Source organism: Cervus canadensis, chromosome 29, assembly GCF_019320065.1.
Source record: "Cervus canadensis isolate Bull #8, Minnesota chromosome 29, ASM1932006v1, whole genome shotgun sequence".
Lineage (NCBI taxonomy): Eukaryota > Metazoa > Chordata > Mammalia > Artiodactyla > Cervidae > Cervus > Cervus canadensis.
In genome coordinates this window covers 43,687,159-43,703,011 of record NC_057414.1, presented here as the reverse complement: position 1 = coordinate 43,703,011, position 15,853 = coordinate 43,687,159, and the positions used below count along the sequence as shown (strand labels likewise).

Sequence of the window (15,853 nt, the reverse complement as noted above, 5' to 3'; positions counted from 1 at the left end):
CTGGAAACTTAGCTTTCATCACACCTCCTGAGTTCCAGGCTCTGTGCTGGCTGATACAGTCCAGCCCAGGAAGAACACTGCGTGTCCACACGGAACCTCCCACATCCCCCGCCCCAGGGGGGCCGCTGCATCTGCTGCTGTGTGCCCCTCCCGCCTTCCAGAACTCTCTGTCCTGAGGTCTCTGGGGTAGGCTAGGGACCCTGTGCCCGGCACCTCCCAACTTCCCAGCTAGAGCCTCGAACCCCTCCCAGGAGACGGCCTCCACTCGGGCCGGGCCGGCCGACTCCCTGACCGCCCCTCACCCCTGACAGCCCATGGGAGACAACCATTTTGGATCCAACCTGAGACCCCCGCCCCTTTGTGGGAAGATCTGGGGAAACCGCTCACCGCACAGGCCCCGGGGAGAGACCGAGGGCAGAGGCATCGGGGGCCCTTGGAGCAGAGCGCCCCCTTCTGTGGAGACGGGGGTGGGGGTGGGCAGGGCGGCCGATGGAGGGAAGTGCCCTTCAAGGGAGTGGTTCCGCCCAGCGGCTGGCATTCTGTCCGGAGACCCTGGATGCCCTCCTGCCTCACCCAGGCGATCCTGGAGCCCAGGCCGCAATACCCTCTCAGGCCAGCTGACCCCCAAGCGCATGGCCCCGAGGACCGGCCCCCTCAGACCCCCACTCCTGACCTCCCTGTTCTCACAGCCCCGGCTGCATCTCCAGCAAGGCCCCTGCTCCATGTGGCCCAGAGGCCAAGGTTCCGGGAGCTCTGGTATTGGGGCCGGTGCCCGCATCCCCTGTCCCAGCCCCTGGGGTGCACCCTCCCAGCACCCCCTTCACACACCAGACGGAACCCCCAGAGAGCAGAGCTGGGGACCAGCACCGCTAACATTCCTGAGGACCCGGAGAAACCAGACGGGGTCCTGACAACACGCATGGGGGGGCCGGGGCCGGGACTTGGACCCTTCACTTGGAAAGCTCAGGCCTCCACATGGCAGGAAGGCCTCCAGGCCTTCAGGTGCCCAAGGAGGCCGACCAGGGCTGGCTCCTCAGGGCGCAGTGCATCCCTGGAGTTCACCTCTTCTCAGGAGCCCCCACCCCAGGCCTCCAGCCCTGAGTCCCCCATAGGAAGCTGTCCGCAACCCACCCAGGAGCTCAACCGGGGCCTCCCTGCCGGCTGCCTCGGTTCAGAACCCAGGCCTGGTGGGTGGGTAGGTGACCTTGGCCCACAGCAGGGCCTGGAGGTCAGGGCAGGGCTGCAACTGTATATTTGAACACACATGTGCCCTTAGCAGGTGCTAAGCCAAAAAATGCGGGAGGGGGGGTGCAAATTCCAGAACTGAGGCCTCTCCCAGCCCCTAGCCCCTTCTCCCCACAATCTTGCCAAGGAGCCAGGCCTCTCTGCCCCACTGCCGCCCCAGCCCCCTGCCACCCCACCCTGGAAAGCTTTCATGCATAACCTGCCCACACCCCGACCACCTCGCTTCTGTGCTAATGGGTCTGTGCTAATGGTGGGTAAAGGCACGGACGCCCTCTAGCAGACGCCTCAGCCCTGGACCACACTCCTCCTCCCTCCTTTGGTGTTTAATTATTAAAGGGGCCTCCAGAGTCCACTGCATCGGTGGGGAGATATGCCTCAGCCATCCTCACCCCCGAAACAGCCCAGCCCAGCCCCCAGCAGTCCCTTCCCAAGCCTCCTCCTTTCTGGGTGTCCCATAAAGGCAGGAAGCCGAGGGTCCACCCAGCATCACAGATTTCCACCCTGAAACTGCCTGGGGCAAGAGGTCTGACGGGTCTCCCCTGACAACTGCTGTCAACGGTCATAGAATTGGGGAGTGCGGTCTCCATACCCACTAGGCAGCTTCTCGGTGGCAGGACAAAGCAAGAACCCTTGTCTCTCTGCGCCCCCCAAGCCCCCCACCCCGTAAGGGAGGGGGAGGGGTGGCCTGGGGCAGGACAGACCTCTCCACTTTTCCGTACTGCCTGTCGCCGCTGTCTCTACACACATGAGCAGGGGGCCGCCTCCACGAACCGCTGGACCTCGGTGGGTGGTGCCCTGGTTTCCCCGCATTACTGACGGACTTCAGAGGGGAGGGCAGCGTCCACTGAAGGAGGGACGTTCGTGGGAACAGCCAATCCCAGCCCTGCTGGTCGGGGATTTATTTCTTTATAGTTCTAATTGGAGGATAACTGCTTCACAGTGATGTATTAATTTGTGCTGTACGTCAGTGTGAATCAACTATAAGTACACCTATATCCCCTCCCTCTTGAGGCTCCTTCCCACCCCTCATCCTAGCCCACCATTTATTGAGGACCTACTGTGTGCAGCTGGCCCTGGGCTGAGAGCTCCATGAATCAGTCACCTTCAGTCTTCAGGACAGGACCCCGCGGCACAGACTATTCGCAGCCGTTGTAGACGCCAGGGCTCAGAAACGGGGTCACCTGTTGAAGGTCAGTCCTGCCAGGTGGATAGCCCTGTCTGGAGCCCCAGTGACCATCCGGCACAGTGGCTTTCTTGTTTCCTTGGAAGCTCAGACCTCTGAACCTCTGTGTTTTCCATCGGCCAGGCACTGGGAGTTGAGGTTCAGGGGTGATGGCAAGATATAGCAAGCCCATCACAACCCAAGGACACCTGGACCAGCTTTTTTGGATTCCCCGGTCACTAGTTACCAAAGGCGGGGATTTCAGCTCAATTTCAGGCTGCGGATGTCCGGAATGAAGTGGGGGATGCGAAGGCGTGCGTGTTTAGCAGATGGGGCAGTGAACAGCCTGGAAGCTAACATCTCCTCTGTCTCATCTTTCATCCTAAGAAGAGGAAATGGAATGCCTCTCTAGCATCCGCCCAGCTTTCCCCTATATCCTGCCAGTGTGGTTTTGAGATAAATTGGGGTTTGTATTTTATGCCAGAATTTTCTGAAGCCCAAGAGCTTTTCTGCAAAACTTGGTTCAGAAGTCTCAGCCAAGAGGATTCCTCTGTCCTGAGAATCAAGAGCTCCCTTTAGAAGGCAAGATGGAGAGATGAGTCCATTCATGATTCAGCCTCTCAATGCTTGGGAAGAAGCCCCGGCCCAAGGAAGCCTATCCCTCAGCGGGTTGGCTACAAGGTCAGGGAGCTCTGCAAACCTATTGCAGAATCTTCCAGAACCAAGACAATCGAGAACATGAGTACAAAAATATCACATTCTCAGCCAGTTGGGACTGGAGAGTAGCCAGTAGGGGTTTGGAGAAAACAACAGGACACAGTCCATAAAATTAAAACTCATGGAAAACTCTGCTTCAGTGAGTCAGAATGCCCAAGTTTCCTGGCAATGCAGGAGAAGGCTTCCCTACTCAGGCAGATTTTTTTTTTTAATCTTCATAGTTATTTAATGGCAGTCTAATGGATGCATTAATACAATAAGTTGCATCCATTTAATGTAGAGTTCAGTAATCTTTGACACATGTGTGTATGCTCACGTCATCACCAAATCAATATACAGAATGTTTCCATCCCCCCAAAAGAACATTTCCATCACCAGCCCCTCAAATTTCCCTAGGACACCCAGCCCATCATCCCCGGCCTCTGCCCCAATCCTGAGGCAACCACTCAGCTCTGCCTTATGCAACTGTAGATTCTAGATTACGATTAGTTTCATAAGCAGAATTTTTATCAGCCAGAACTTTCGGTGACAAGTAACAGGAACCCCGGCTTCCCAGGTAGCTCAGTGGTAAAGAATCCACCTTCCAATGAAGGAGATGTGGGTTCAATCCCTGGATTGGAAAGATCCCCTGGAAAAGAAAATAGCAACCTGCTCCGGTATTCTTGCCTGGGAGATCCCATGGACAGAGGAGCCAGGAGGGCTACAGTCCATGGGGTCACAAAGAGTCGGACACGACTTGGCAGCTGAGAACGCATGCAACAGAAACCCCCCAGTTTAATCAGCTGAGGGGGAGGGTGGGTGGTATAGGTGGGGCATATGCTTGTGTTTAAAGGAACTCATTGACTCACATACCAGCAAAGGTCCACAGTGATTTTCAATTCAGACATAGCTGGATCCAAGCCTTAAATGATGTTCCTGAGGTTACTTCCCTTCTCCTCTGCTTCTCACCTTTGCTTTGGTCTGTGTGGCCTTTGTCCTCAATGAATCAACGAAACGGCCGGTAACTAGAGGCTCGGAGTTGACAGTTGACACATTCAGCAATCTCATCAGAAAGACAGCATCCCTTTGCTGATAATTCTGACGGAGTCCCGACCCCCGTGCTCCCTGGGCAGGCCCCGGTCGCGTGTCCTCCCCTTGGGTGGGAGGCCCTGGGGAGTAAGGGGGTGCCTACCTACCTCGCTGAAACCCAACAGACTGAGAGTGGGGAAGAGGTAAGTGAAAGTCGCTCAGTTGCGTCCGACTCTTTGCGACTCTTTGTGTGCAGTCCATGGACTTCTCCATGCTAGAATACTGGAGTGGGTTGCCTTTCCCTTCTCCAGGGGATCTTCCCAACCCAGGGATCGAACCCACGTCTCTCGTACTACAGGCGTATTCTTACCAGCTGAGCCACAAGGGAGGAGGTGAGCTCAAACAGACAGCATGGACAGGAGATGCCAGCAGGTAAGGTGCCAAAGGCAGACCGCATCCCACCACCCGCACACCCACTTCTCTCCCACATATGGTTTTATCATGTTCCTATCACAGATCTGTATCTCTATTATTCATAGCAGAAAGTGCACTCCCCTTCCCCCTCCAGAGGACAGACAATCTAAAGTCAATCCCAGAGACGCCTGCCCGGCACCAAGCCCAGGATCTGGGAGAGAGACCCTCTGCATCTCTCTCCATTAGGTCCAGAGGCACTTCCTCTAGGACTGGTACCCAGTCCTAGTGATGGGTACCATGCATCCTGTCCAAATGATGGTGATGGTGACCACTCTCAAGACACACAATTCAGGGACTTCCCTGGTTGTCCAGTGGTTAAGAATCCACCTTGCAATGCAGAGGACAAAGGTTCAATCCCTGGTCAAAGAACTAAGATCCCATATGCCTCAGGACAGCTAAGCCTACATGATGCAGCTAAGACCCAATGCAGCCAAATAAATATGTGTTTGTAAGTATATGAAAAAAAGACACACAACTCACAGTGGACAGGACAAAGGGAATAACTATGATTTTTGTTTTTAATCCCATTTGGAAAGGAGAAGGGGACGACAGAGGATGAGATGGTTGGATGGCATCACCAACTCAATGGACATGAGTTTGAGTAATCTCTGGGAGTTGGTGATGGACAGGGAGGCCTGGTGTGCTGCAATTCATGGGGTTGCAAAGAGTCGGACATAACTGAGCGACTGAACTGAACTGGAAAGGAGAAAACAGAAACAACAACACAATGGTCCTGGTCCATAGCATATTCTACGCTGGACAGGAAGTATTAAGGACTGGCAACAGAAGAGGTTCTTGGTCAGCCAATAAGCATGGCCACCAGAATCCAAGGTGCCCCTGGCAGCCCACCTCTGGTATCCACACACTTGTGTGATCCCATCCCCTGAGTATGGGCTGGACCAGGTAACTCACTTCTGCCCAACAGAATGGAGTGGAGGGCATGAGCTGCTGATTCCCACCCTGCCAGCAGACTCTCCCCCTTGCTAGCTCTGAGGACGCAAGCTGCCATGTTGGGAGCTGCCTTACTGGGAGGACCTCGATGGTGAGGAGCTGTGGGCAGCTTCTGGCTAACGGTCAGCAACAGTCCAACGGTCTGCAAGGAACTCAGTCCCACCAACACCTGTGGCAGTTTGGAAGTCGGTCATTCCCCAGCTGAGCCTTCAGATGAGACACTTCCAGAGACCACTTCCGGATGGCCCCCCAGGACAAGCCAGTGCTGCCTGGTTTGGGCAAGGCTGCCCTTTGAACACCTTCAGGGTGTTTGGTTTCTTTGCTCTTGGTCAGTTCCATGAGCTGGAAACCAGAAGCAGATTCTTCTGAGTTGAATCATGCTCCTTGAATCCAAACCCAGATCCACAATGTTCTAGCCCCCGGGCACCGTCCGGAGGCCCAGACAGCCCTCTGGCCTCAGTTGAGTGGCCTCCGTGAGACCTCAGAGCCCTGGGGAGCAGAGCTGACCTGCCTCCCAGGACAGAGCATGGGGCTCCCTCATGGTCAACCCCCAGGACGCCCAGAGAGGTCCCCTAAAACCGCACACATCTCCAGCTGACAGGCAATAGAACTCAGACTTGAAAACAAGGTCCTGGAGCCCAGGCCCCGCACACCTTCTCCCCCACCCCACCCTCCACACTGAGAGCGCTGGGCGAGCCCATCAACCAGAGCATCTCCACGCGGACGTAATGGGCTCTCTCCACGCTCTCAGCCCACAAGGGCCCTCTTCCTTCCACAGCCCCGCCCTAACCACCCCCCCAACCCCCCGCCAAGTGTCTGGCCAATACCCTGAGGTCACCGTGGCTGTCCCAAAAAGCCTCCAGGAAGGGGAACATGGCCGGGACGGTGGAGGAGAGGGGTGACGCCCCCATCAGTCTTCGTGGGCCCCCAGATTCGTGTTCCATTTCCCCCAGACAGGGAGCCAGGGCGGCCACGCCCAGCCAGGCCCATTAGCCCCCAGACATCACTTCTGCAGGCCACCCACTGGGTGGGGCGGCACCCTTCCCGCATTTATGCCTCAAGCTCCCCTTCCTGCTCGTAGGAGGGAGCCAGGAGAAGGTTCTCCTGGGGCTCCAGGGGCCAGGTGCCTCTGAGGCCAGGGTGGGGAGCAGCGGACGGTTCAGAGCATCCCTGCTGAGCCAGGACGGGGGCAGGCGAACCCTGGGGGCTGGGCCCAAGGGGGACTGCTGAGACTCCAAGCACCGGCGGAGCGAGGAGGGGGCCACCGCCTTCCCCAGAGGACTGAGCACACGACGAGGAGCAGGTGAGAGGCCCCTGGTTTCTCCTCTCTGGGTGGAGGCAGAAGGACAGGCTGCCCCTCTGAGCCCTCATCTTCTAAATAAAATGACCTCGTGAAGCCTCCCTTCAAAATATTTAAACAGGTGATGGGTTCTTGTCACCCTCTGGGATGCCCCGTCAATGGTAATGGCAAGATCAGGACAAAGGTTAGACCAGCAGATGCTGGGGAAACCCAACTTAAAGAGAAGACATACAATTGATTTTTGAAGAATCAGCTTATGAAACCACCAGGTAGTGTATTAAGCACTGGAAAGAAACCTTCAAGGATACAATCACACAGCAAACGGTATTGCCCGGGGTAAGGACGGGGCAACACCTTATTTTTTCTTTACCATTTGAATCTTTAAAAGTAAGACTGCTTTGGTGTCTAATCTATGTAACTTTTTTAAAAAATGTTTAAAGTGCAGTGAGAAATAGACAATGTCATGACAGTTGTGGGAAATAATATATTTCCGTAAGTCTTTCATGGAAGAGACAAAAAATCAAACAAGGCTTTCAAGAACAGGAAGATCACAGCTAACTCGGTAGATTTTGTGCTTTATTTTATTTAGTTTTTGGTCTTGCTGCATGCCATGCAGGGTCATAGTTTGCTGGTCAGGGATGGAACCCATGCCCCTTGGAGTGGAAGCTCAGAGTCTTAACCACTGGACCGCCTGGGTAGTCCCGTTCTATAGTTTAAACCATCATCCATCAACAAGCCGTGAGTGAGCATTTACTGCTGCAGGCATTGTGTTGGGGACCAGGAGGCTGTGGAGAGGGATCAAGTCAGACCAAGGCGAGCCTGGGGGAGGAGGGCAGATACACCTGCTGACCTAGTGTGTGAGGCTCACATTTACTGAGCTCACACTGCGTGCCGGGATCTGACTCAGGGGTGACCTAACCTCCCCCCCGCTGTACTGGGAACCTCACTGCGGAGAAGCCAGGCGTGGACACCGCGCGGTCCACTTTCCAGCCGTGTGTGTGTGCTGTTTCCTTTTATTAGGAAGTAGTCACAGTTCAGTATTTCCTTTCATTGGGGCATGAGTCTGCTTGTCTGCCGTAACCATGTCCCTCAAGCAGAGGGCATGAAGGAACAGCTCTATTTTCTAACCGTTCTGCAGGCTGGAAGTCTGAGATCAAGACGCCAGCCAGTTGGGTGCTTGGTGAGAGCTCTCTTCCTGACTTGCCAATAGGCACGCTGCTGCTGTGTCCTACATGGCGTGGGGAAGCGAGAGAGAGAGAGAGAGAGAGAGAGAGGAGGGCAGGGGGCGAGGGAGGGAGAGAGAACTCTGGCATCGCTTCTTAAGAGGACATGAGTCATGGGACTTCCTTGGTTAAGTGGTAGTGGTTAAGACTCTGTGCTCCCAACGCAGGGGAGCAGATTCAGTTCCTGGTCTGGGGACTAAGATCCCACATGCCGAGCAGTGCAGCCAAAAAATAAAATCGATCTTTTGTTAAAAAGGACACCAACCTTATTGGATCGAGGTCTCCTTTCACCTTAATTACCTCGTTAAAGGCCCAGCTCCAAACACAGTCACGCTGGGGATAGGGTTTCAACAGATGAGTTTGAGGGAGACACAACTCCGTCCGTAATCAGTGGGAATAAGGGCCCCTCCTCTCTCCAAATCCCTCTGCTTTCCCTCAGTCTCAGTACTTGACCTCCCTTCCAGTCTCACTAAGGGGCTTCCCAGCTGGCTCAGTGGGTAAAGGTGGCTGAGGCCAGGGCAGTGCAGGAGACCTGGGTTGGATCCCTGGATTCAGAAGATCCCCTGGACATGGAAGTGGCAATCCACTCCGGTATTCTCGGCTGGGAAATCCCATGGACAGAGGAGCCTGGCGGGCTACAGTCCGTAGGGTCACAAACAGTCGGACACCACTTAGTAACTAAACCACGACCACTACCATTTTCACTGAAAAAGAAGATGCCTGAAAAAGAGCAACAGCTTCTTCCCATCTTGTGTCCTGCCCGTGGCTGGAGTCTCTGCTTCTCTCTGGGCTGATGCCCCAGTTCCCAGACGGGCCAGGCCAGCCCCTGGGCAGTGCCCAGTCCCATGGCCTCTCATCACCCCCAGGAGCCCTCCTGCAGCTTTCCTGACCATCAATGCCCCCCTGCCACTGTCCCCTGCCTGCTGAATCACTCCCATCCACATACGACCAAGCAGTAATATCTTTTTTAAAAAATAAATACAACCTCTGCCTCTGGATCTCATTTCTCCGCCTTCTCCCCACCCCCTCACCCAATAGGACAAACTCCTTCAGAAGGCCACTCACACTCCCTGGACGCACAGCCAGCCCCCCAGTGCACCTGGGGGTCTCTGGGGCTGAGTGCTGCCCCCAGGGAGGGGGTCTTCTGGGGGCAGCAGCCCCTCTCACCCCTGCCCATTCCAGCCGTTCCTCCTGCTCTGTTAGCTGGGAGTTCTAAGCTCCCGAGTCACTGCTGCCACCAACTCTGGGACAGCCAGCCCACTGGGAGCTGTGTTCTCCTTGCTGACCCACAACTTGCCCTCAGAGCCGCCTCCCAGGAGGGCAGCGCGTGTCTGTCTTCTTGTCCCTGCTCCCCCAGCAGCTTGCCCCGTCTGCTCTCCATCAGCGTTCGCAGAGTTTGTTAGGAAGGAGCAGGTGCTCTGAGGGTCCCTGACCCGGATCAGGCAGGGGAAGTGGGGTGGGGGTCTGCCCCTGTGTGCATTTCCTCCCCCCACCTCCCCGCTCAGCAGCGGGGAGGATGTGGTCCTGGGAGAGCAGCCCAACCCAGCTCATGTAGCGCGGCTTGAATGAAAGTGTGTTCACGGAGCCCCCTAGGCGGGCGGCATGGAGGAGGGGTCCCGCTGGCTGGGGAGGGGCCGGGGTGGTGGGATCTGAGCCCTCTTCACCTGGCCTCTCCCAGCCGCCCCTTGGACCTCGGAACCTCCCAGCCCCACCCACGCTCCGAGCCCACATCTTGTTAGTCACCCCCACCCCTGTTCCACCACCACGCCCGGTGGGCGGGGGCAATTGTCTGACTGAGTATTTTCCTCTCTGCCAATTGACTGTGAGTTCTGTGAGGATGGGCTCTGTCTGTCAGAGTCACTGCTGTAGATGGGCTCCGCATGTGCACTTGTGTACACTTAAATACATGTGTGTGCGTGTGTGTGTATGCACATGTGCTGCTTATGTATGTGTCTACATTTACCTATGTATCTTTACTCTGTCTATATGTATATATGCTATTACATATACATATATGCCTATATATGTGCTATATTGGGCTTCCCTGGAGGCTCAGATGGTAAAGAATCTGCCTACAACACAGAAGACCTGCATCCTGGATCTCTGGATCAGGAAGATCCCCTGGAGAAGGGAATGGCGACCCACTCCAGTATTCTTGCCTGAAGAATTCCATGGCCAGAGGAGCCTGGCAGGTTACATGCAGTCTATGGGATCGCAAGAGTCAGACACGACTGAGTGACTAAGCGCACACACACATATATCATATATATATAAACTGTGTGTGTTATATGTAGGCGTAGGTTTTGTGTGTATATACATGTATATATGCTATTATATATGTGCAGTACACAGTATAAATTCCATAAAAGTTATTTAAACTTCTGTTGAACCTAAAGGAAAGACTTCTGACTGTAGCCACAGGGAATCTGTGGAGGCTGGTGTCTATGTGATGTGGTACCATCTGCTTACCCTGGATACAAAGAAACCTGGGAGAAAACATAATCCCCTCCCTCTCGCCCAAATAATATACAGAGCTGAAAGATGGAGGACACGAAGGGAAATATCCAGGTGCCCCAGGAGACTTGCAACTAGAGCCGATGCCCACGAAACATTTGATGGATAGAGGCTCTGGGGGCAGAGGTTAGGTGTGGCTGGGGCAAGGAAGGGGAGAGGGGCAGAAGGTTAGCCTTGGAGCTGCATAAGTAGAAGAAACAACTTGATCAGGGCACCTCCATGAGGCCAGAACCTGGGAGGACACTGCTGCTTAACAAAAGCAAAGTTTACCCAGATGCGGTTAGCACCTTCTTGCTGCCTAAGGTTCAGCAGGGGGCAGGCAGTGAGTAGAGCTGGGCACCAATTTGAGTAACCAAGCCCCAAATTGTTACCATTTACAGGCATAGAGTCTGAATTTACACCAAATCTCCAAGCCAAGAAATCCAACAAAAACCAGATCTTGGACCAGAGAAATCCTTTGCAAGCCCAACAAAAGCCAACGCCAAACATCTGGGCAGCAAAAGTTTGGCAACCCAGGGGGTCTCCCATGAGAAGTCACAGTATCCCTGTAGAATAAAATCTGTAATTACAAAGCACATGTGGGATGAATAGAGATCAGGAAACGTTCATTAAAAAATGATATCAGATCAAATAGACTTTAAGACTAAAAAAGTAATAAGGATGCAGAGGGTCATTACATGAAAGGTACAATTCACCAGGATAATATAATAATCTTGGATTTACATACACTTAACATTTCAAAACAGGTGAAGAAAAGAGACAAACGACAAAACTACAATCATAATTGGTTAATATTTGTAGAAGGTAAATTAATTGGGATACAGATCATTCAAACAATGCAATTTTGAAAGCTTTACCAAATGAGCACATAAAGTACTAAACTAAATGAGTAAACAAAACTGGCCATGCTACCAAATGAGTCTCAACAAATATCAAATAACTGACCACATTATCTGACCATGATATTAGAAATTAATATCAAAAGATAGTCAAAGTATGCATTGTAAAATGTATTTCTAAATAATTCATGGAAACTTAAATTTTAAATGTTTTAAATTGCAAAATATTTAGACATTAACAACAATGAAAACACTACATAAGTCATGAAACATCTAAGGACATACTCACTAGCATGTTTATAACCCTGGATATCTGTTAGAAAAAGAATAATATTTGAAAATTAATAACCAAAGAATTCAACACAAGAAGCTGAAAAAAATCACAAGGTAAATCCAAAGAAAGTGGAAGAAATAAAAGGATAAACTAAGGGAATGGGAAGAAAAGAAACGATAGAGTTGATTTGTTTTTAAATAGTTCCCCAAAACAGGCCTCTGGCAAACTGATAAAGAAAAAAAGAACAAGTCACTAATTTTAAATGGCGAATAGAATCAAGGTTTTTAAAAATACTAAAAGATTACTGTGAAAAGTATCATACCAATAAATGTGGAACCAGAAACTATGAACAATTTTCTAGAAAAATAACATAACTTACCCTAACTCAAGAAGAGCTTAAAAATCTAAATAAACCTAAAACATTAAATAAATTGTAGTTGTAGTTTTTTTTTCTAAAGCCATGTGTATCCACTAACACTCATATAAAAATCACCAGACCAGATGGTTTTACCTTCTGCCAAATCTTCAAAGAAGGATAATCCTTACATGATACAAATTGTTCTAGAGGGTAGAGAAAAAGAGCTCTTTCTCCAAGTTATTTTATGAAGCCTGTATAATCTTACATCTTTGAAATAAAAAACAGACAAGGATAGTACCAGAAGGGAAAATTATGGGCCAATTTTACTTATGAACATGGGCGAAAATTTTCTAAGTAAAATCAGAGCACCAAGAAGGGGAAAAAAAAAATTTTAAAAACAGAGCAAAGTAGAAATGGTTTATCCTAGAAACATAAGGATGAGTGAACACCAGAAAATGTATCAATACACGTTCACCACATAAATAGACCAAAGGAGAAAAAAGAGAAAATTATTAAGTACATACCACAGAAAAAATTGTGGTAAATTCCATCACTCATTTATAAAAAAAAAAAAACAAAAAAAAAAACTTTTTAACAACTAGAGGAGAACTTTCTCACCTTGGAAAAAGATAGTACCAAAAACGTAGAACAAACATCGTATCTAATGGAGAAACTTTAGACACATTATCTTTAAGATTAGGAAGAAGTGAAGTGTGCCTGATTCCAGTCTTTGTTAAACATAATACTAGGTGTCTGGGCTATGCTATAAGACATGAAAAAGAAATTAGAGGTATGAGGAGAGATGCACAATCAAAATATTCAACCAAGTGATAAGTATGATGAACTAAATGAAGTCATTTGTCTGATTAATAAAAAATTAGTATCACCCCAGTTTTCTGCCTGGAGCTCCGCTCTGGAAAGTGGTACAGGATGTGGGGAAAACCAGACAGAGCGTGGTGGTCGCCCTGAGTTAAAGACACAGAAGTCAGACTTTGGGGAGATAGAAGTGGCTGCAATTTGTGAGATGGAGTACCCGAGAGAAGAAAACCAGCTACTTGGAGAAAGAACTCCCAAATTCCCCTTGAGTCCTTAGCTAAAAACTTGACTGGGGAGAGTAGGATGAAGCCCCATGAACCTGGCAGCTATCAGGTGACACTCTCAGGGATCACACAAAGCCAAGTATTCTTTAGTTTTTGTTGTTGTTGTTGTTTTTCTCTATCAAAAGCAGTATTTATTTTTTCCCAAACTTTAAACTTTGTATTTTGTATTGGGATATAACTGATTAACATTGCTGTGGTAGTTTCAGGTAAATAGCGAAGAGACTCAGCTAGCCGTGTATACTTCAAAAACAGTAACAGTGTGTTAATGTTGTAGAGACAGACAAACCAATGATAGAGAACAGAGAGCTCAAAAACAGCCCCACTGGTAAATAGGGATATCCTAAAAACATACTGCTGAGTAAAAAAAAAAAAAAAAAAACAGCACAGATTCTAAATCACAGCATTTGTGTAAATTAAAAATACTTACGGGAAGCCACCTGTTCCCAAAGATAGTCAGATGTCCAAGGATGTAGATTAAACAGGTTAGGACAGATGTGAGTTGGGGGAGGGGAGGGGAGGGTGGAATGAAGGGGGAAACAGAAATAAATAAAGGATTGTATTCGTTTTTCAATGGCTGGATGATCCTGGTGTGCCATAAAGTCAGCATATAATTAAACTATTCTTTGTACCTAGAGGTCCAGTTTAAAAAACTTTAATTCACAGAATTTGAAGATTATGTGTGAAAAAAATGACACTATCAATAGATGTAGAAAAGCCTTTGATAAAAGTCAATTTATCTCTTCATGATGAGAAAGAACCTAAACTCAAGATAGAAGAGACCCTTTTAGCTTGACAAAAGGCATCTCTAACAACTCTGAGTCTGCAGTGGTGGAGTAGCTGTCAGATCCAGGCAGGGTGGGAGCCACTGGGAGCAACTGTTGTCTATTGCAAAAAGAAAATTGGGGGTATGGGGCTCCAAGCAAAGCAAAATCTCACACTGGTCCATCTCCCTTCCACAGGATGAACGAAACTCTGCTCTGGGCCCCGGGGCCCCTGGGCCTGGGCCAGGTCATCGGCGAGAGCAGCCCCAAGGGGAAGGAGCTGGGCACCGTCCGCTGGGTGCTGAGCGCGATGATCCTGTTCACCTGTGCGGGTGGCGTTGTGGGCAATGGCCTGGTGGTCTGGCTGCTGGGCTCCCAGGGGCAGAGGAGCCCCTTCAGTGTCTATGTCCTCCACCTGGGCATGGCGGACCTCCTCTTCCTCCTCTGCATGGCCTCCAAAGTCATCCTGAATTGCTTCCGGCTGGGTGCCACAGGCCACATGGCCCTGGAGATGGTGAGCAGGGGGAAGTACTTCACCTACACGGCCGGCCTGAGCCTGCTGACCGCCATCAGCATGCAGCGCTGCCTCTCCGTCCTCTTCCCCATCTGGTACAAGTGTCGCCGGCCCCAGCACCTGTCGGCCGTGGTGTGCGCCCTACTCTGGGCGCTGTCCCTCCTGCTCAACACGCTGGCCGCGATCTTCTGCAGTGAATTCTGGGGCTGGGACAAGCGGCACTGCTTCACGATTGACTTGGTCATCAGCGTCCTCCTCATGGGGGTCTTCACGCCCCTGATGGCCGGGTCTAGCCTCATCCTCTGCGTGCGGGTGCAGAGGAGCTCCACGAAGACCCACCGGCGGCCCACGCGGCTGTACGCGACCATCCTGGCCTGCGTCTTGGTGTTCCTCCTCTTCACCCTGCCCCTCGGCATCCATTGGTTCTTCATCTACTGGCTGGACCTGCCCAAGCGGATGAAGACTCTCTCCGGCCTACTTGCCCGCCTCTTCTCGGCCTTGAGCAGCAGCGCTAACCCGGTCATCTACTTCCTGGTGGGCAGGCGGAAGAGCCGGGGTCTACGGGAGCCCCTGGGGGCCGTGCTGCGCAGGGCGCTGAGGGAGGAGCCGGAGCTAGAGGGGAGGGAGACGCCCTTCACCACCACCACCACCGACCCGGCGGCCTGAGAGCTCCGCACCCTGGACACCCGCCTGCGCAGCTGGGAGCCCAGAAGGCTCTTTGCATCTCATCCTGTGGGGGACTCTTCCCCACCCTCCAAGGCTCCGCACTGACCGTCATGTCCAAGACCTCACCATGCGACTCAGTTGAGAAGAGGAAGTAATTTTGTTGTTGTTGTTCGGGGAGGATCTTCTGATCAGAAGGCCGGTGGGAGCTTTCAGCCCTGGTCTGTCTGATCCTATTTATCTAAATAGCCTCTGCAGGTAGGTAGCACGCATCCCATTGGGTGAGACCGTCTGTTCTCCCAGTCTCCTCCCTCCAAGAGGGCATCTTGGTACAGGAACTAGGGTGTAATTCGTGTGACTTCGCAGCCCCTCACTGGTCCCTGGGCATGTGCAGCTGGCCCCAGGGTGATGCCCCTGGTCCACTTCCCGCCGGGCGTCCCGCTGACCCCCTCCATTCCAGCAGGCTGCAGCCCATCAACTGAGTTGCCACTGCTGACCGCCGATCATGAAGTGGCTCTGTCCTCCATGTGGCCAGTACCTGACCGCTGGCCTCTGTCTTCCGGTCACCTTGCCCCCTCGGCGGGTCTGATCGCTTTCCTGCATGAGGCCGCACTGGAGCTGGAGAGCCCCTGCCCGGCCTCATGGGGAATAGAGGGAACAGTTGTTGAGGGGACTGTGCCCCAGGAGCAGGGAGGCAGCTGGAGACAGCTGCCTCTCAGAGCCCCATGTGCCCAGTAGAAGGAAAGTCTG

The 15,853-nt window shown here is 51.8% G+C and overlaps 1 protein-coding gene across 1 annotated transcript; it reads left to right on the top strand.

The window, feature by feature from the left end:
• The first annotated feature begins 14,125 nt into the window (after window positions 1-14,125).
• Window positions 14,126-15,106, top strand: LOC122430753 (mas-related G-protein coupled receptor member D-like). The gene has a single exon (XM_043451572.1). It carries the CDS (start codon window positions 14,126-14,128, stop codon window positions 15,104-15,106), a length of 981 nt encoding a protein of 326 aa, XP_043307507.1.
• The last annotated feature ends 747 nt before the right edge of the window (window positions 15,107-15,853 follow it).

What these genes read in the sequence shown, in the direction of transcription:
- LOC122430753 (XM_043451572.1), top strand. Translation starts at nt 14,126, where the DNA reads ATGAACGAAACTCTGCTCTGGGCCCCGGGGCCCCTGGGCCTGGGCCAG.